The sequence below is a fragment of the Ictidomys tridecemlineatus genome, chromosome 2, assembly GCF_052094955.1.
Source record: "Ictidomys tridecemlineatus isolate mIctTri1 chromosome 2, mIctTri1.hap1, whole genome shotgun sequence".
Taxonomy (NCBI): Eukaryota; Metazoa; Chordata; class Mammalia; order Rodentia; family Sciuridae; genus Ictidomys; species Ictidomys tridecemlineatus.
The window spans coordinates 35944331-35966448 of record NC_135478.1 but is presented as its reverse complement, the minus strand read 5'-3'; the positions used below and the strand labels follow the sequence as shown (position 1 = coordinate 35966448).

Genomic DNA, 22118 nt, shown 5'->3' with positions numbered 1-22118 from the left:
GGGCAGAAGATTCAATTTGGGCCCAGGAAGAGAATTAGGCCCAGGATTTTTTCATGGGCATTATTGGAGCAAAGAAACTCTTTCTACTCTATTGGAGGTGTAAGGCTAATCCTGCAGCTACTATTGGCCAGGATCAGGTCAAGGCTATGTGAACTGGAAGCCTACATGAACAAAAAGGCCAAGAGAGGTGCTTTTGGACAATCCAGAGTAACCATCCAGACCCAGCCCTGCCCTGTAGATTGTCCTATCCCTAGATTTCTCAATCCATTAAAATCAATAATTCTTTTTATGTTTAAGCCAGTTTGATTTAGCTTTTGTTCCTTTTTCACAGTGACATGTTCAGGGAAATGGAGATGTATATGTTGGTAGCTGCTGTATTATTCCATTAACAATATTCTGGAACACTTTGAGATAATGAAACAAATAGTCATTGACTCGAAAAATGAGATCTTTCCTTCTCCTTATGTCTCTGTGGCCTTCCAAAGAGGTAATCCCCATCAGCCTTTCATAAACATTTGCTTATTCTGGAGATGGTTTTGAACCAAGTGTCCATAGCATCCCTGTTTTTCTCCCTTTGGCAACAGCTTAAGTGAGAAGAGTAGGCAACTCTGTGCTTACTTAGAAACCAATAATAATTAAAGAAAGAGGCGGGAAAGTACGTCCATTATAAGCTTTTTCTTTTTTTTCTTTTTCTCTTTTTTAGAATTTAAGCTTATGAGTTTATCTACGCCCACTATATTCATAATTACAATTTAATATTTGCATACAAAAGCTATGTAAAAATCCATTTTTCCCAAATATACAAATTTTCTTTTTGGATAGTTTAAAACATTTGATCACAGATTTCAACAGAGTTTTAGGCTGAGAAAAATATTACCAATCTAGCAATATCACTTAACACTGTTTGCAAAACACACATCTTCCAATGACTGTTCTTTTCTATTCTGTAGCATTTTTCTGATTATCAGGGCATGAAAACATTATGGGGGGAAAGTGTTTTCTTTGAAGAAGGCATGGTGGAGAACTCATTTGGATCTAATTAAAGATGTAAAGTTCATATGGAAAGAAAGAAAAAGTGGGGTGAAGTCCTGTGAATGCATTCATGCCCTGATAATTGCCGTATCAACAATACACGTGTAAAAAGTCATCTCTTGTCTTACATTGTGCTCCATATGTACATAAGTATTATCTGCATCCTGAGGAGGACAGATTTATATTTGATTGTCTTGTGCATAAGGTGGGTCAGCTTTAACTGTGCAACAGAAAGCCACAAACAGCGTTATTACCTGCACGATATTGCTCTTGAAGGCGGCATTAATTAATGTGGAAACACACTAGAAATGCACACTTTTTGCATTTGCAAACATTTATACAGCACAGTAAAAATTCTGTGATAAGGCCAAACCTTTTTTTTCCCCTTGTTTTTTTTTCTGTGTGTATATTTTTTAACTTTTTTTTTTTTTTTTTTAAAGATTAAAGTAAAATGTTTCAATTGTAAAAAATACACACCGGGCAAATCCTTACCTGGATAATAAATATCTACATCACAGTACAATAAAATTTCTTCTCTATAAAATTTAAATATGGATTATAGTCTATCACTATGAAAGAAACACTAGGCTAATATTTCCATATTATTAAAATAACAGGAAAAATTACGAGCTTATTTTAGAACCTGATGCCGTCGTGGTTGGAAAGGGCAAAGAGATTCAAATGTGTCATCGCTCTCCTTTGGAGGAGGAGCTGTGGCTTGGTTATTCACTTAAACATTAAGTTCTTGAAAAAGGTTTAGCCTCACAAATGCTGGCTACATTTCAAAAACCATAAGACCGATTTCATAATTTATGACTCATGCAGCAAAAGGTCAATATGACACGAATAGGTTAGAGTTCCATAGAATAAAAATGTATCACTGACAAGGACATGCTTTGGGGGTGCTCAGCAGTTCCGTGGAGGCTGTCTGGGGGCTTAGTGTCGAGGAGGGGCCGAGGCTGTACACCTGTTCACGGAGGAGCAACTCGGAATTCCGGGTTGCTGGAGCCGAGCTGGGCCTGGCAGCCCTCTGGATGATTGCACTGCAGGCTGAGGTGTCCCTCGGGTCCAAGTGAGGGGACATCGCTGGGCTGAGCATCAACACGTCAAGCGCGTCATTGAGGACTGAGGCTTGTTTGACTATTGAAAAGCTCTGAGGCGGCACGTCGTGTTTTGAGCAGAATCATAAAGGAGGAAAGCTCTTTACTTCCCCCCCCACTGTTTCTGGAAGGACTACATGTCTGAATTGAAAAGCAAAGTACACTTGAGGGTTACAAACACACATGCGCACGCACACAACCCTCACGATCGCATACAGACACACGCGCGTGCCCTGCGCACCTGTGCCTATGTGTCCCTAACTGGGAGTGACTTTTAGGTAGGAATCCCCGCAGTGTGGGTGTGTCTTGCTCTCCTGGAATGTCTCCCCACGGTTGGGGGGCAGGGGTGAAGGCCATTTCCATTAGGTCCATACTTGATTTGAAAGTCCGGACAATGTAAGGAGAAAAACGTTAAAAAAAAAAAAAAAAAAAAAAGAAAGAAAATGTAAGAAATCCCCAGCAAATTCCTTCCAGTAGAGCTTTTTGAGATGGAGTTTTGAGATGCACTAAGTATCTCCGTCAGTTTCAGAAGGAGTGAGTTTAGTTGCTCTGACCTCCACAGTCATGATCCTTTGAATCCTTAAATCTTCTTCCCTCAACTTGAAGTACTGTGAGCTGTCCTACTTAGTGTGAAGTATTCAGCCTTCAACAGGGCTGCTAGACCAGGGGTTTGCCTGTGTAAGGCAGTCATATAAGGAGTGGGAGATCTAATATTTTCTCTGCTCAGGGCTAGCCGGATCGCTACCATTGAACAACACCCAATCATAGTTAATCCCCAAAGCCTTCTGTTATAGCTTGATAGCAGGGTCTGCACTGCCATTAGCATCTGGGTATCTGATGTCCTGGGCATTCTGTCAAGCAACATGAGGAAACATTCTCTGGAAACCCTGATGCCCTAGCATCCACGAGCCTGTCTACTAGCTCATCTGCTTGCCTTCTCTGGGTGCTTTTGGAAAGAAAACCTGCCCCACACAGGTAAACTTCTGTGTTACTCTGGAGCTAGAGGTGGCGGTTCATTTTGCAAAGAGTTTCCAAGGGGGAGCCAACAGAGGGAGTTGAGATGTTGGCAAGGCAAACGTGTAAGGAGACTGGCTAGAGGCTGCCTAGAAAACCCCAAATCCAAACCAACCATCTATATAGATAATATTAAGGCAGGTAGTCTGCCTAACAACTTCATGCTTATATTTTAATCTCTTCACCCACTTCCTATATCTGATTAACAAGTACCGTAGTGATAGTCTTTTCCCAGAAGCCAATGTAATTGCTTTAGCACATCAAACATACAATTCCCCTCCCCTCACATTATTTCCAGTCCTGCTGGGGATTTTCAGTGCTGTTTCTTTTCTTTCTCCAAGACCATCCTGTCTTCCTCTAAATCCTTGGCTAGCATTGTGCAAATTCCAAATACACGTCTCTTAACTGCTAATGGGCCACACTTGTTGGTCTAATGAAGCTTGAAATTTGATTATAAAAGAAACCATTCAAAGAACCTTATTCCACCCTCACCCCCTGAAATTCATACAATATGGAAGGTGAGGATTTAGGACATCATGTCTTATTTACCAGATAAGAAAACCAAGAACTAAGGTCCAGAAACCACCCGCTGACAGAGCACAAACCAGAACTCGGGCACCCTGACTTCTAGGCTGGTTCGGCTCCACCAAACCTAAAGAAAATGAGTCCACTTGGTTTTCACAGTGACTATCATTCCTTTGTTTTTAGGTAAATCTCATGGATATGGCTTATTTTCCCCAATATTTCCAGGATAAGGCAGTAAAAGGCAGGCAAAGGAAGTTTATATCTACTATGCCAGTGAAGAATGAGATACATTCAATTGCATGGGTACATTCTTTGCCCATTTTCTGATGCTGAAGTGATGAGGTGTCACCGTTTCTTTTCTGGGCACATCTACTCCATGACGGTCATTGGAGAGGGAGGTTGGTGACAGTGTTCTGGCATGTGACCCTCAGGGGTTTTTCTGCTGAATATCTGTCAGAATAGTGCTATAAAGGGGATAGGACCAGTCTTGTGTAGGGAGAGTTGAGCGATTTAGTGCCTCAGAGTCAGAGGGAATATTTGTGAATAAAGAAAATCTCTTGAGGACGTGGGACCCGAAGGAAACATTCCCAAGTCACCAGCACATGAATACTGGATTTCCTTCAACTTGGAATTCAACAGCGCTAATCTTTCCTTGGAATTCTCCAAACCAGACTCAAATTTCAGCTTGTTTATCTCGCCTTGATTAGAAGACTTGATCCATAGGGGAAATCTGTTAACTCTGCAAAGATGCAGCCAGGATAAATAACTTGAGCAGCTCGGGAGATGGCAGGCCAGATGCCATTGAAACATGACGACCCCCTATAATCAGGTTTGACTTCTGTGGGAATGTTCTGTGACCCTCAGCTCTAGAGAAGTCTTCCTACCGTGAGGAGTCACTAACATTGGTGAAGATTTCCAATTTCTTTGGGCTTGCTCAAGAAAATTATTCTCCCTGGGGCCTCAATCAGCCAGATACCTGCTATCTTTTGAGTCATACTCCTGTATAACTTGAAATTAAATCACAGGGTCACAAAAATGATGAAGGGACAGCTGATTTGTTAGGACACCAGTATTCCTGTACAGTCCAAGTTACGCAGGAAGAGAGTGCTGGAAAGGGCATGCTCTCAAATAGATGAAAATGTGATGCTTTCCCTAAAAAGCTGAAAGCCACATCTAACCAAAGGTGGTTTGTGCTCTGCTACCTTGAGCCCTGCAAAAATCGGAATTGGATCACGTTGGCGGCATTATCTCGGTTTTAAGGCTTCTTTACTCTTCTGCAGTGCCATTTGGCTAGCTTGAGTCTCCGACAAGGGACGGGTGGGAGCTGGTGATGGCCAGGTGCTGGTGAAATGATGATTGTCCCCCCCCTCCCCCCCTCCCCTGCCTCCACAACTGTAAAACCTCCAAAGCATTCACATCGAAGGACCGGGGAACAAAATGCAATAGTTACAAGGACCCGCATTCAAGGGACAGTTTCATCCATGTCTCTGCCGAGGACGACCTCCCTTCCCCCCAGACGATCGATCCCTCCCAACAAGAAACAAAGAAACGAACAAAAGAGCTAGGCAATGGAATGAAATGACACCCAGTAGTGCTGTAGGAATATATGAACAAATCCAGTCCGTCTAATCCTCGAACACTTCCAAGAACAGAGGCGGGAAGAGTTCCGTGGGACACTCCACCTTCATGTGCAGGAAGCGGCTGGCATGGCAGGCTCCGATCATGCGCAGGTCTGTCACCTTCATCAGGAGTTTTGGCCAGAAGTGGGTCACGTGGTGTTTTCGGTAATTGATATAGTGTTCAAAGGCCAGCAGGAAACTATCTTGGTATTTCTCTATTCTCTCAACGCAGGCGAGCCCTGGGCGATCTGAGGGGAAGGAAGAACGAGGTTATCAATTTGGGGGGAGAGAAGGGTTATGGGGGTTGAACCTAGGGATGCCTTATCTCTGAGCTGCATCCCCAGCCCCATTTGTTTTCTGAGGCAGGGTCTTGCTAAGTGGCCCATGCCACCCTTGAACTTGAAGTCCTTCTGCTCGAGTCTCCCCAGTTGCTGGGATTGATGGCATGCACCACTGCCGCCCCCCCCAGCTAATACTTCAGAGGTGGGAAGAGGTGGCTTCTAGTCCTGTAGTAGAGGTGGGCAGACTGGGGTCTTTTCAAGGAGGGAGCCCGGATGCAACATGAATTCCATGGCACTAGGGACCAAGTGACAAGGGAGCGGCAGCACTCTGTTTAGATGAATACCTCTAGCCTAGACAAATCGCCTCCTTGGATGTGAAAGGTGATGCCTCCCTCCTAGGGCAATGATGCAGCGGACCATTGCATAATGAGGGAAACAATTCTGAGTCTCCCCTGGCTGCCTGCGGGAGTGGAGAGGACTAGCACAAACATATCGGGGTAGGGAAGAGATCTGAGAAGAGACTGGGGACATGGCTGAGGCCGGAAGACTGCTGTCTTCCTGTCTAGTAAGAAAGTCTCTTGGATATAAAGAAACGTAATCTCGAATTTTAAGTTGTTTGAGGCTACAATAAGCCACACCTTCCCTTCTTGTATTCAGTAGTCCTCCCCCTTATCCATGGGGCCGGGGATATTCAAAGATTGCCAGTGGATACCTGAAACTACGGATTGAACCAACACACCTCATATTTATGACAATTTTATATATAAAATTTGGTTGGTGCTATCCATAGTTTCTAAAATTGTGTACAATTAGAATTTTACATATATATAAAATATATCCCTCCGTACTCATGAGGGTGGGGAATTGGTTCCAAGACCTTGCAGATACTTATATCTGAGGAAATTCAAGTCCTTCACTATAAAATGGTATAGTATTGGCACCTAAACTACGTACATCCTGTTGTATACTTTAAATCATCTCCAGATTACTTATAATACCAAAGGCAATGTAAATACTATGTAGATAGTTTTTTTACACTGTGTTACTTGGGAAATAATGCCAAGAAAAAAGCCTGTGTGTATTCAGATGCAATCCCACACCCCCAAAATATTTTCCATGTGTGGTTGGTTGAATCCTTACATATAGAACTGAGGATAAAGAGGGCTGGCTGTACTGTTTTTTTTTTTTTTTCCTTTGCATCGGAATACATTTCAGATATGTTACCCATATATTCAGCCATTGATGTAATACACATTTCTCAAATGCTAAAACCTAGCCTAGGTGTCTTGTCTTCAAAAGACGAACAGTTCAGATGGAGGCACTGTCAAGCAGGTAGTTAGAGTGCAAAGGGGCAGGTACTAGAGCAGTGCTCACTCAGGTATTCTGCAAATTCAGAGGATGAATCTGAAACCACCTTCTATTTAAAGATTAGCTTCCCTTAAGTAACATGATGTGTTCTGTATTTATTTATTATGACATGGTCCCTGAAGAAAAAGCTGTTGGCATGATTCACTGCTCTTCACCCCTGGGAGCAAATTTTGGCACTCTCATATGATTTCCACACACACAGCTTAACAAAGAATGATCTGGTCCCTCTCATCCATGTCCGCGTACATGGAAATGGGAGGAGGCAGGATAGGTAATGTCTGCTGAAAGTGGTCAATTCATAGTCGGTCTCTCTCTGTGGTACTGAGGACTGAATCCAGGGCTCCTTAACCACTAAGCCCCACCCTCAGTTCTTTTTATTTTGAGATGGGGCCGTGATAAATTGCTGAGGCTGGCCTTGAATTTGGGATTCTCCTGCCTCAGCTTCTTGAGCTGCAGGTGTTACAGCTGTGTACCACCATGCCTGGCTGATAGTCTTTATTACCTCTTCTGTTTTTTTTTTCCCCCTTCCTACTATCCTGGGGAATTCCAAAAAGCATTAGACACCTGATGCCTTCATTCAGTTCCCAGCCTATTGGCAAACCCCTAATTGAAAGGGGATTGAAAACTCATTTGTGATTTGAATTGGCACCAGACACATAAAACTCCTTTTATACCCAGGACAAATCTAAGCACACTCACCTGAGGACATTAACAGGACGGCCTGAAGGAGGGCTACTTCGGTGTCATCCAGGTTGAAAGATGACAGAGACATGCCCAGGTCAAAGATGGCATCTGACACCACCCCAAGACCCCCGTTTTTCAGCTGGCCCCGCGTCACTGCCATTTCCCCATTCAGGGTTAGAGTCTCACTCTCTGGGTCATACCGCACTGCAGCGCGAAGGGACATGATCTCCATGCAGCAGCCTTTGAGGAGGATTATCTGGTCTTCACATGGCAGCTGAAAAGAAGCAGCCCACATCAGCAAAGGACAAAAGGAAAATGCCAGTCAAAGCCATATTTCCATATGTGTCCTAAAAGCAATAGGAATGATCTGTCATTGACACTCATCCAGCATTTTTTGGAGCCCCTGGTTCTCCCCCCCCGCCCACCACCCCTCTACGTGGCAGCAGACTTTCAACAACTATTCTTAATGGTCCAGGTTAGCTGTAATCTTCAACTTTAACCTCAGTAGTTTGCATTTCTTTTATGACAGATATAAATTTCCAACTGGCATTAGTCATGTATAAATCCCACAGTTTGTGGATTGTTTTATGTTTTTACTGGATATCTGCCTGAGAGCAGGGTTTATGCTAAACTTACCAATTTTTCTATTTTTTTAATGCCCTCCAGTTCTGATACTTAGCAGTTGACTCTACTGTTCAGTTTGCAACAGCTTCTCTTTATTTTTTGAAGCAAGTTGGCTCCTTGAGTTTCTTAAAAATCTCAGAACTAGGAGGCTATTGACAGATGCTACTAAAGAATTTAGCCCAGAGACATAAAAGCTTTGTCCTTCCCAGTGAGTCGAGGAGGGCAGAGGTGAGAACAGAATTCAGACGTGTTGGCTTCTAAGGTTATGGTCTTCTCAGCAACTCAGACACCAGAGTTGCTCAGCACACCAGATCTTTCTGCCAGTATTGGGATTTTTGTTTTAAGCTCATGTGTCTACCCCTTTAATTAGGATTTATGATAATGGGATAACATGAACAACATACTTTATAAAATAACCAGCAAAATAATGGAAATTTATTTTGTGGTTGGGGAGTTTAAATGCCATTATCAAACTCATTTGAAAGGCTCTTAATGTGTTTTTGATGAATTGGGCATCATGCTAAGATTTACATGCATTCTTATTTAATTTTCCAAGTAATACATTGGGGTAAATATTCTAAATCCAGTTTTATTTACACATGGGAAAACTTGGGCACAGAAAGGGTGAGTGGTATGGTAGGGGTCATGTGAACGTCTTGTGGGTGAGGCTAGAATTTGAAGCTAGATCTGTCAGAATCCAATGCCAAGGGCGGGGGGATGAGAACACTCAAATATCATGGATATGATTGTACAAACTCTAAGTATGTAAGTCACAATAATATTTTCCTCACATAATATTTACCTCTTCCTTAAAGCTCCTTATGAATTCTTTCTGGGAAATGCTCTTGGCAACACTTGACTAGTGCAATTTCGGTTTTTATACGGGAGTGGACATAATGCTACTGAATTATGTTTAAGATGCTGGGTGTTACATATTTTGCACTAGCTTAGCCTAGTCACCTTACCATTTAATTTAAATGGCTTAGCTTTTTCTATAGACTAAAAGTCATTTTTGATTCTGGGGTTCATATATATGAAATCTTTACATGAATTCTTTTCTTCCACCTATTTTTAAGAAACCACTGATTTGCTTTTATTTGGGTTCTGACTTATATTCATTAATTATATCCTTTAACTCATGGCCCAGGGTGTGGTAGGAAGTGGGAAGCCCAAGCTTGGGTGGACCCTATACTGGTGAGAGGAGAGGGGCCAACTTAAACACCTGTTTCCCATTTCAGCCCCATCCGGGATCACCTGTGGACTTGTTGAGTATAGATTCCTGACTGCACCTCCGAGTTTCTCCATTTCACCCAAATTCCCAAGTAATGCTTACACTGCAGGTTTGTGGATCCCGCTGAGAACCTCTGGCATAGAATAGCACTGAGAAATTACTAATCAGATCAAAATACTTGTTTTTTTTTTAAATCTGTGACAAAGTATGCAAATTTGGGCAGACCCCACCTTTGAAGTCAAATTGTCTTATCAAGTTTTCTTTATAAAACCTACTAACTCTTGATGACTAGTTCAAATTGAAATGAAAGCTGAATCAGTATTTGCAAGGGATCATCACTGGTTTAAAAACACATCTTTTTGGGGTGTGTAGAACCTGGTGAGATTTGTTTTAATATATGGGCAAATCATCTCTCAGATACCTGGCACAGTGTTTCAGTGTGAGAAGGTTCCAACATGGCCTGTCAGGCAGAGGCACCGGATACACGCCCCCAGGGTCTTCTGTCTCCTCCGTGGAGCAACGCTCAGGTCAGTTGGCAAAGATGATGGCATGCTCTCAGGGGGTTCTTACATGTTGTTTTGGCAGTTCCGCTAGCAATGATTTTTAGATATCTGGAAGCCCTGGCTGTCACTCCAGCCTTGTTTAGTGGGTTGACAGGATGTTAGCCGAATAATCGCCAGGCACACAGTTTGAACTGCAGAGGCAGCAAACTGCAAGAAACCCCTGGCTCCAAAACCACCTGGGATCTCCAGATCTCTACAGAGCCCTGTAGAGCTTCCCTTGGATTTCAAATAGCATGAGAAAGGGTGAAAGGTGCCGAGGAGACCCCCCCACTCCAAGCACTAGAAGTACATGTGTTTGTGATTGTTTGTGAATTATAGACTACAAATAGATCAGGGTTGAAAGGGAGATGGGATCGTGACAGTGAAGCAGCCTTAAACTTGCAAGGAAAGCTTGGCGAGAAAAGCTCTCCACAACCCCATGCTTGGAAATTTCCACCTTGAGCCCACGTCCGTACCATGGACACGAGGGCCCAGTAATGCTCGTTTCTGGGGTTGGAGATGGCTTCTTTAAGTGAAATCTCTCTTCAGTGGTTGGTTTTCAGGAGGTTTCCATTTGTTACAAAACGTTGCTGGTGGGCATTAGAAGGGCGCTTGCCACGTGACAGGCAGGCTGGCTTGAACTCTCAAACTCCACTGTGTTCCTCTTCAGCCACCAAGGGCTGGGGTTCAAGGGACACAGCCAGAGAAAGGCCCAGGTAGACAAAATCAACCCAACAGATAAAGATGACATTGAGCTGGTGAGAGAGAGGGGGAAGCAAGCCTGTCTGTAGACATGCAGGGGCATGCTTTCTCACTCCATTGCTACCTGGGAACACACATGAGGGGCCTCAAAAGGGATCTCTGTATGCCTTGGTCCTTAGATTCCATGGATGCACCCTGAGGAATTGATGACAGGAGCAGGGCATAGTTACCAAAATGTTCACTGAAGTGTATTTTTATGAGTGAAAATCTGTAGATGAGCGACAGAGCCAGTGATAAAAATAACTTCATTTTTTTGAATACTATTTGGCCATTAAAAATCGTTTTGTGCAAGGACACTCATCTGTCCTACCACTGACAGTGAAATCGGGTGCAGTGGGTGCTGGGAAAGCTCTGTTCCTTGGTCTCGGTGCTGATTATGGGGATGAATTCATGAGCTGCACCCTTAGGACAGGTGCACACCACTCTTTAAGGTTAGAAGTGGTTTAGTAAAAAGAACATTATTGCATAAATTAATAACACATTTCACGTATATGTAATACACACAAATAAAAAAGTGCTCCAAAATGATGTCAGTTTTACCAAGAATTTTTACGTTTATTATGTTGCATAAATCTGCAATGAAGATGTGCTGTTTCAAAAACTTTTAAAAATTTTCTTGGCACTAAGGATCAAACCCAGAGGTGGTTTACCACTAGGCCACATCCCCAGCCCTTTTTTATATATATATATATTTTTTTTTAGAGAGAGGGCCTTGCTGAGTTGCTAAGGGTCTTGCAAAATTGCTGGCTTTGAATTTGTGATACTCCTGCTGGGGATTACAGGTGGGCGCCACCATACCCAGAGAATATGGGCTATTTTTATAACATGCTCCAAAATGGTCATAAATACTAATTCTAAAAAGATGTCATAAGGCACAGGAAGTTCCATAGCAAATACCCTAGTGCTATGGCCTAAATGTTTATCCCTCCAAAATTCCTCTGTTGCATCTCGTCCCTGATGTGATGGCACAGGAGGTGGGCCTTTGGATAGGACCAAGGTTCTGAGGGCAGGGTAGAGCCTTAATGAATGGGATTTGTATCTTCGTAAAAGAGACACCAGAGAGCTCCCCGGTCCCTTCTGCCACGCAAGGATGTAGCAAGAAAACAGCAGTGGATGAACAGATAAGCCAGGTCCCCACCAGACACTAGATCTTCTGGTGCCTTGACCTGGGACTTCTCAATCTTCTCAGCTGCTTATAAGTTAACCAGCCTATTGGTATTTTGTTATAGTAGCCTGAATGGACTAAGATGCCTCATCCCCACCACAGTCAAGTGGGGGGTCAGAGGGAGACAGGTACTCCCGCACTCGCTCTGTACCTTACCCCCAGACCTAACTGACAATGTCCTAAAGTCCATTGCCCAAACCTTGTGGGTATGCCTTCTGTAGAGGCTCGGAAATGAGCAGTGAGAAGTATCCCCATCAATGTCTGTGGTTGCTCCAACTGTAGCTCCCATTATTGCAAACTCAAGGCCACAATGGAGCTGGAAGCCAAGGTAGCATGGGGTCATTCTAGGTGAGGAAATGCTTCTCCCAAGACCACAATCTCTCATCATTCAAGTAGCTTTCAGAAGAGTCACATAGCCATGTGTGAGCCTTTGTGAGTATCATCTTTCTGGGTCCCCTTGAAAGCGTGAAGAGCCTTAGATTGGAACCTAATGGAGTTTTGCAAAAGGAAAAGTTCTCCAGAAAACAGAATCGGTCCCACTTGATTCAAAAAGGGCAGTTACAGGGAGGGTGGAAATGTCATTGCGGTATTATAGGCAGCTAAATTTTTTAAAAACATTTTTGAGTTGTTGAGGGACCTTATTTTATTTGTATGTGGTGCTGAGAATCAAACCCAGTGTGTCACACTGGGCAAGCGCTCTACCACTGAGCCACAACCCCAGCCCTAGGCAGCTTTAAGGAAAGCTTATGATCCAGGAACTGTCCAAGAACTTTATATTATCCTATTTAAATCTCCCAATAGTTCTAAGATAGATGCCATTACAATTTCAATCTTAAAGACGAGATAACTGAAGTTTGAAGACATTAATTTTTTTTTTTTTTTTTTTTTTTGGTACCAGGAACTGAACCGAGGGGTGTTGAGCCACATCCTCAGACCCTTTTTTTTTTATTAGAGATGGCCTTACTAAGTTTCTGAGGCTGGCTTTGAACTTGCGCTCCTCCTGCCTCAGCCTCTTCAGCTGCTGGGATTACGGGTGTGTGCCATGGCGTCAGGTCTGTTCAGGATTCATGCCCATGCAGCTGACTGCAGAGCCCACGTCCTTGGTCACTGCATGACAGGGCTGCTAAAGTTAGGGATGAAATACCCCCAAGGAAATGTCTCTGAGCTCGTCAGGGTTCCCTGAAGATGGGGCAGGAAGGTGAACTTAGAGGAAAAGAGGGAAGATGGAAGGGAGATATGGAGAGCCTTGTTTGACTTTAATTCTTAAGTAACCATTATGCAGCCATCATGCTGGGATAAATTGTTCAAAGAATATAGACCTATGTCCCAATCCTGGTGCTGCTTTTGGATAAGTCCAATTCATCTCTTTGATCTTATTTTGATCCCTCTGTAAAATGCGGTTAATAGAACCTATCCCGCAGATCTGTCATAAACGTTGGATTTATGTCGGCAAATTTGAGTTCGGTCACTGGGATTTTATTTGCCTGTACCTGGAGCCAGGTCCACGGAAGGGTCTTGGTGGCCCTCACATGGACAAGCTGAGACTAGAGAAGGTGGGGGAAACGATGGAACAGGGTGCATTTGTACTTTGTACTGACATGTCTTTCATATGACTAAGCTCGGCTAATTTTAATATTAAACTCTAAACAAATACCCAGTATTCCTGGAAATTGATGGAACCATGAAGAAAAATAATGCAAAAGAAAACAATGTCCTCACCTCACAAAACATAGGCAACTTTTTGGCAAAATCCACCACTCTGGTGATTGCTGGTGTGATGATTTTTGTAAAATGGCTGAAGGCTTCCAAGTCCACCTTCCCACCTTCTGGGGCATTGACTATTGGTGCTTGTCCAATATCTTCCGGCTGAGGAGGAGAAACAAGAAAGATTTAAAGGACAAAGGCTGAAGGGAGATAGAATTTCCTGTAGTTCCTGTGTGGCAGAAGAGCTCTTCTGAAATGACTTGTTGATGTATTTTCTGATTTTCATCTCGTTTATTAACAGACTGTAGCGTTCTCCCATCAGTTGTCTTGGAACAAAGATATGTCTTGGTCATTGCCTTAATCAGCCATCAGTGATGATGTTCTCAGGATGGTTGCTAGAGAGAGGGAGAGGGAGGGAGGGACTGCTGAGCCAGTGCCCCGATTCACTGCATGATGAATTCCAGAGATGAAGTGTTCCCAAGGTTCAGCCTAGGAGCTCAGGTGGGTAAGCTCTTCAGATGATGGGGCAGGAAAGAATGAGCTAGTAGGAAAAAGAAAGGAGGAGGCAGAGGAGATAGGCACTTGGGGTCTGTTTTCGCCTGCACAAAAGGTGCATACCTAAGTCCCTGGGATGGTGTTTTTAGAGCGCTGCATTCTCTGTGTGTGTGTGTGTGGGGGGGGGAGGTGGGCACAGTGGGGCAGGGATGCAGCCATATGATAGGCTGGCTATTTCCTAGCAATGGTGCCCTGTAGATTAACTAGATTCACTCTTGCTTCTGACCCACGCTCCTTCCTCTCAGTGGTCTGGAATCTAGTAGGAGGTGGTATCCTGCCAAGCACCGAGGGGGGCCATCTTTAGGCTGCCTGTAGGGAACCCAGTTGTGCGCACCTTAGGGCAGTGGGGCCAATTTGTCATTCAGTATCCCTAGGGCATTTTTCTGCTATTTACTTGAGGCTTTCCACTCAAAGGCTGTTACAGCTGCATGGGTGTCCCCTGGAGATACTCTTTAGGCCCCTCTCCAGACTCCATGGTACAGAATCAGTATTTTAGTCAGGACTCCCCTGTTCCCTGCCAACCTCCCTCAGGTGACTTGTGCACATGTTCCATGGGAATATTCTAGCTCTTCATTCTGCATTCTGTGTCTTCCCTCTCTCTCTCTCTCACTGTCACCCTTTTTCCTATGGGAACAACCTTCCCCACTGTCCTTTCTTGTCTTTGTGATCCTAATAACCACAATCTGTGGACTAGAGTTGAGGCAGCCCCCCGCTGCACTGCCCTATCTCAGGTGGTCCTCACCCAAGCCCTGATTTGCAGATGAGCACAGCAGGGCTCAGGCAGGGTAAGGTGAGCCCTGGTGGCCCTGACTCCAGGCAGCAGCCTTTCCAGGATCCCTCACCTGCCCACCCCTCTGCAAGGCTCTTCCCCCTACGCTCCACTACCAGGAAACAGATGTGTTACTCTTCAGGCTGCCTTTGCCCATCTCTCCACCTGTTCTTCAGGAAGTTTTGAATGTCGCCAAAGAGATCACAGATCTTTGGCCTGCCTGATGGTGGCCACCTTTGCCTAAAGCCACACTTCATAGTCCAGAGTACGCAGGGTAGAGGGTGGGCAGGAACAGACTCTAGAGTGAGTTGCGCAGAACCTAAGCCCTCGCTTACAGAGTAGTGACAGTATTGCCCATGCCAAGGCCTGCACCAGGCACTGACCCACAAACTTCACCAGAACCACCAGACTTTTGAGACCCTCCCCCAGTGTTTGTGACTCTGTCGGGCAGGGGTAGAGACTGAGAATCTGCATTTCTAAGTGTCCTGGACATGCTGATGCCACCGGTTGGGACTGTACTCTGAGAGCAAGGGCTTGGGGGCAACCCAGTCCAGCGCAGAGTAACCTAGTTACCATATTTCCTCCCACCTGTCTTCTGTTGCCACTCACATGTAGCTTTCAGCAGTAGAAAAGCAGTAGATGAGTCTGTAGCCAAGTGCCAAGGTCAGTGGCAACCCAGGCCCTGCAGGTGGGTGGGGTGGGGGGTGGGGCTGTGCCCATCTCGGGACTTTGATACATGCTGTATCACAGCACATTTTCATGGCTTGCTTTTATCTAGTAGGTTCTCCTGTTTTTTTTTTAAATTTATATGTTATGCTATTGTTTGGTGCCTGTGAGTGGATAAAACCTGGTTTCTGTGGCGTTTTGGTGGTAATGGTTATGTTCTGGGGCAGCTGTTAGCGTGGAATGTCCACAGAGGGCCTGCTTCGTGGCCTTTCTGAAGACAGAATGGGTGCAATGATCACCTGGAAAGCTCCCATCTCTCTCCTCCTCCTCAGATGGAGCTTGAGGGAAAAGGTACATGCATTCCTCTTCTGAGAGCCTCTGTTTGGTGCTTTCTTCAGACCTAACTGCTCTAAGACCTTCTCATTGTGAAAATGAAGCTCCTATGTTACAAGTCTGTTATGGAGCTCAATTGATTAAATTGGGCAGGCATTTGAAAAGGTAGGGAGTGTTATAAAACTTCAGAATATATTTTATATAGGTAGGAATATTCTTAGAAATAAAAATACTTCATATAATATGGTTTGGGCCTCTCTGGATCAATCTCCTCACTGAATACTGATAGACGTAATCTGATTGCTCTGAAAGGAGAAATTTGGTCTCTTTTGAAATGATGCTAGTGTTAATGACTCCTGTTCAATCTGTGGGTACATAGTGTATCTGAATCACTAACAATGGCCCCTCCAAAGATTTGGAAAAAAGGACTGAAATTATGCAAAGAAATGTAGCAACTTTAATTAAATCTACGAACACATGAGAGGTTCATTTTATTTTTTGTAAAAATATATCAGAGTAGAAGAAAAAGCAACTTTGAAGTCTCTGCACATTAAATGGCAAATACAATCACTAGAATAAACTATATACAAGGCCAAAATCTTCTAGTGTATCATTAAGGTTTATCCCCATAATGGTTCTCAGATAGAAAAAATACATATTCTGTACATGGAATATACATAAGTAATGTATAAGTAAATAAAACATTTATGAAAATCTCTATATAGGTACTTGATGAGTTAAATACAACCTTGTTTATGACTTGCACTAAGATTTTTCACCTACAAGGACAAAACGTGTTTTGACATCGCTTGGATCTGTTAGGTATGTTACTGTAGCTCATGCAGTGATACATAAGGCCATGAGATCCATTTGTCCACATACACAATATTGGATTTATGCTAGTTCAGGGACGGACAGGTCTCTGGGTTGCAGTGGACCTTTGGGAATGCCCGCTTTTGCCTCTGTGGGTCCAGCTATCTTGCTTGCTTTTGGGTGGGTCCTTCCAACTCTCTCTGGCTTCTTGTCTGTCTTAAATGGACATACGGGACCAGCCAGCTGGCCTCACCCTGTCTTCCCACAACTTGCTTTATTGCTTTCTCATTTCCCAGCTGCCTTCTCTCTAGACACTTTTTTGAAAGTCCCACACATTTTTCAAGACCCTACTCAGTCTCTTCCTAGACATCTTGCAAGATGATCTCAGTTCTCCCTCACCTGAGAGCACACATGGGAGTCCACATTTATTCCCCCCACCCCATGCACTAGGCATTTATTACTATCACTTTTAATTGTAGGTGCATATCAAAGACAAACTTCTCAAAGGAGTTGGGAATAAGCCTTATGTATTTTTGCCTATTATGTTCAAGGCATCGGTCCAAATGGTGGAGGACAGATGCTTATTATTTAATGGAATGAATCAATGTGTCAATGTTTATTTAGCCAATATTTATGAACCAGTACTATGGGCCAGGTCTAGATCTAGATGATGAGATTTCAACAATGCAGCATCAAGGAACTTGTATCCTGAGGAAGACGGGTAATAGATAAGAAAAATATATTCACCAATAAATTTCAGTCTGTGATAAGACCAGAAGTGACAGGGTATTGTCAAGGACCCTTTGAAAAGCAATGTGCAAGCTTTGACTTGCAGAATGTCAAAGGCCTGGGGGAAGGACAATTAAGGGAAAAGTCAGCACAGAAAGGAGGCTGAGATGGGTAGAGCCCAGTAATGATATGAGGCAGGTAGGAGTCCCATTATATTGGCCCATGGAGAGGACACAGGCTTATTCTAAATGCAAAGGGATGGCCACTGAAGGGGTGTAAACAGGAGAGAGGTGTGATAGTTGTGGTTATTATGGTGTGTGTGTGCGCCAAAGGAAGACACTGGCAACACCCATAGGTTTGGTTACAGTGGGAAAGACATAGTTTAAGATATGTCTCAGGGGCTAAAGATGCACAGAATGTGGAATAGGCAAGCCAGAGTGACTCTCTGGAGAGTAAGGATGGAGATAATTTTTTTTTTTTTTTTTTTTTTAAGTACAAGTGTAGGCTTAGCACCTGGGTGGCTGATGTTATGTAAATCTCCACTTACTGGCTTCCTGTTGTGACTCTTTCATGACTATTGTTTGTGGTAAGCAGGAACTGCTGCTAGTTGGCTCTTGGCAGACTTCTTGGCTTGACCTGGCAGCTCTTTGGCACATGTAGAGTGGGATGGGATCTCAGAGTGTTCACAGGGTATTGTCTTGCATGTTTGGAGGGCTGGGTAGATTGTGATTCGAGGTCCTGAGACTTGGGACATGACTAGTGTCTCCCACTTTTCCAGGGAGGGAGAATGTACACCGTAACCACCTACGTGGTGGTTGTTAACGGGTCAAATGGTGCCTGGCCTCTTGTTATCTATTGCTTTTATGCCATCTGGAAGGCCACCGGGCAACTGAGTCTTACAGAAGTGAGATAACTGATTTAGAAGTTACAAAAGCAACAGAGGGGTCAAACTAAAGGTGTCCCTGCCCCAGGGAGGCCCAGAAGGGACACCTGGTGGAGAGACCAGCTTTCCCTTGCTGTCCGTCATCACATTTCACAAGCCAATTGTTGGTAAAACTGGGCATTTCTGTAGCCTCAGAGATTTGAGAAAACTACAATATTACATGATTTCAATGCTTTTGGAAGCGGTTTTGAAACATGGCTTGTGCCAAGGTTCCCTCATGAGCCAAACACTCTAATTTTCTCAAAACTCAAATATAGATTTGAAACCCAGGTCAAACTACCCGTCTTTTTTTTTTTTTCTCTATCTGGTCCTAGAGTGAAAAAATGAAGTCGCTTCTTTTGGGGTCGAAGTTAACTTACTTTTCCAGATTAGTGAATCTTGTAACTTTTATGACAATATATAACTTTTAAACCCCTATATTACTATTATCATAATAGGCCTCTTCAAATATTTTTCTAAAACAAGATGGGACATCACATAAAAATCGATGAAATAATTAGTGGAACAGTGTTGAAAGCACCCAAGAGGTGGTGGTCAGCACTCCGCCATGCAGGAGGCACAATCCCTAGTGCATAAAAGCCTACTCGGTCCCCAGACACCTTTCGGTACATGTATACCCTGTAACAAAGCCAACTCTCGGAAAGGATTCTTAACGTCCTTACAGGAATAATGCATTGATCAAAAGGTGGCAATGTTCACTCTGAGCATAAATACTCAATTTCGTATGGAGTGTGTAATAAATATGTCTGGGACCAGGGAAACGGTATGTTTAACTTAATTTTGAGTTCTGTTCATCTATTACTGTGGTAACAACCCCTTCCCCCACTAGTGGCTTGAAACAATCACCAGCCCCTCATCCAGCTGCCATTGAATGGCTCAATAGGCTGCTATCATTTTTTTTTTTTTTTTTAACTCTTCTGGTGCCTAGGTTGGTTGGGAATCTTGCTTTACAAGTAGCCTCTGGGCATCCTCCCAGTGACCCAACCTTAGAAGCATCTCTTCTGCCCTAATGTGCCATTTAAAGGAATCATAGACCTTTAAATCATAGCCTAGGTTCAAGGAGGGAGAGAGATTCTCCCCATGGCGTGGGGGCGGGGGAGAGCAGGCTGTGTACAAAGGAGGAGAGAATGTGATTGCAGCCCTTGGGGTGGGAGTGAAAGGAACATGGTCCCCCAACCTGTAGGAGATGCAGGCACAGACTGTGATGGACTGCTAGAAATGATGGTCTAGATCACTGGGACAGTAAAGGAGTTCTAATGTCCCCCTGTGAGAATAAATGGCTTAGAGAAGCACTTATTTATATTCGGATCAAGAGGGACAATTTCTTGACCTGATCAAGGAGCCACAAAAAGATTTCACGTCGGCTTCATCAGGGAGGGAGACAGGTGGGTAAGAGACTGCTTGGTAGATGGTATCCTCAACAAGACCCTCTTTGGCATGGATCATCTTATGGCCCTGCCAGAAAACTCAGGGCAAATCATGCTGTGCTGTCCCTTTCTTGGTTATTTCTGCACATGATCAGACCCATGACTGGCAGAAGGCTCTCAATTAAGGGTACAGACTCAAGGCAGATTGTCCTGTCTTTGAAGAAACCATGGAGAGGTCTGATTATATGTTGGGTTACAGGTTTGTTTCTCAGCGTGCAGACATGGCTTGCATGTCACCTCCTCAGAGAGCCCTTTTCTGTTTAAGCGCACCCTAGTTGGAGAAATGAAGTCCTCCCACTTCATTCATGAGCACTCTGTCCCATCTTACTGTCTTTGTACTCACCACTAGCATTTGTCTCCCTGAAATAGAATGTAGCTGACATAATCACTTCCTGGCACACAGTAGCTGCTCGGTGACTTCCTTTAGTGACAGCTGAGACTAGTATCCATTTTCTTTTGAAAGTAAATAAAATTATTGAATTACCCTTGGGAGAAAAGTTAAGAATTTGTCCCAAATTTTCTATCAAGCTTGGAATTCAGCTTGAATTCCATTATTGGCCACTACTTGAAGTCAGAATGTGGCACTGGGCCTGAAAGTGTTTTATTTTTTTTGGGGGGGGGGGAGGGTCGGTGCTTAACCACTGAGCCACATCCCCAGCCCTTTTTTGTATTTTATAGAGAGACAAGGTCTCACTAAGTTGCTGAGGCTGAACTTTTGATCCTCCTCTCTCAGGTCCCAAATTGCTGGAACTGTAGGCATGTGCCACTGTGCCCAGCTTTTCTGAAAGTAGTTTCTAAATGTTCATTATGACTGACATGTTTGGGCAAAGGAGGGATTTAGGGGTATGGTTAGGCAGGACTCTGTCCTGCTAAGCCCCCAATACATGGAGTGGGGATGCACGATGAAGGCATTATGAGGCTGCCCCTCCAAGGTGCTGTGTCTTAGGAGGCTTCTCAAGTTTGTGCAGGTGGCCAGGGAGGAGTATGGCTCCTGGAGCCTGCTGTACCTGCCACCACCCCATACTAGCTGTGGGAACACGGACACATTTCTTAAACCTCTCTGCCTCTGTCCCCCCTTCTGTAAAGTGGGGATGTCCTTTGTGTCTACCTGTAGGGTTGGTACAGGGAGTAAATGTATGCAATCACTTAGAATAGTGCCTGGCATACAGTAAAGGTCATGTAAGGCTTTGCTAAATGTTGCTATTAGTGGAAGCCATTAACAAAATACTGCCATCATTCTTTCATTACAGCCATGAAGGCCATGGTTTCTCAACAGGTGGATTATATGCAAGCTTTTTCTTTGCAAAAACTTACTATAAGGTTATTATGATTTTAAAAGCACTGTTGCATTAAAATGTTGAGGGGCAAGCCCAATGATGCCACTGTATCTGCTTGTTCAGATGGGCAGGCACTTGGATATTCCCTAGAGATATGGACTAACAGGATCAGTCTCTGAGATGGTGAGTCCATCTGATGAGGTGGGCAGAGAGCTTGGACTTGGAGTCAGAAGTTCCTAGTGGCTTTTGGGCCCAGTTTGCATATCTTAAAAAAAAAATGGGGCTGGTGATCCCAGCTTAATATCAAGCACTATGAAGTCTAAATGAGCAGTGGGTGGGGAGAGCTTTCACAGCTGCCAGCTTTTAGAAAAACATTAAATGCTAATATTCAAGGGTCTAGAAAAGTCTGTTTTTCCTACACACCTTCCCTCTGTCCCTACTTCCTTATTTTCATAGTCTTCCATTAATTTCTTTAAAAATTTTGACTTCTAGAGGGCTGAGAACGTAGCTCAGCAGTAGAGCACTTGCCTAGTGTGGACCTCGGGTTTGATCCCCAGCCCCCCAAAATAGATCTACAACAACATTTTTGACATGATATTTTTTCTTTGTGCAGACGATGGAACCCAGGATTTCATAGGCAAGTGCCCTATCACTGACATAAAAATATATTTGAGGGATGGAATTAAAGGCTATTCTTAAGGATTAAGAATGTATACAGTGGGCATGTGAGGGAAGAATGAATGGGGACAGGGAAAGCTGGCAGGTCATGAAGTTTACCAGGGAGTTGTTCCAGGACAGACCTCATTAACAGCAAAAGCAAACTGAGGCCAAAGGCCAGAGAAACTGCCTTGGAATTCAGTGAATCACAAAGAGTAGATGGTAGGAGAGGCCATTAGGTCTCACATAGGCAGACTGCAACTCGGAGGCCAAGAAACTTGCAGAGCCAGGATTCAAA

General features: G+C 43.9%; 1 protein-coding gene across 8 annotated transcripts in view; it reads right to left on the bottom strand.

Annotated features, from left to right (window-relative positions):
- Window positions 1-660: 660 nt before the first annotated feature.
- The window catches only part of Thrb (thyroid hormone receptor beta), a 369155-nt gene continuing 347697 nt past the window's right edge, over window positions 661-22118 (bottom strand). For 7 of the 8 annotated variants that reach the window (XM_078038291.1, XM_078038289.1, XM_078038293.1 and 4 more), the window contains 3 exons: window positions 13667-13813; window positions 7639-7897; window positions 661-5538 (listed from right to left, as the gene is read on the bottom strand). In XM_078038291.1, coding sequence (XP_077894417.1) covers window positions 5297-5538; window positions 7639-7897; window positions 13667-13813 — 648 coding nt within the window. In that variant the 3' untranslated portion in view covers window positions 661-5296. The remainder of the gene's footprint in view (window positions 5539-7638; window positions 7898-13666; window positions 13814-22118) is intronic. The other variant, XM_078038288.1, reaches the window with a different exon arrangement.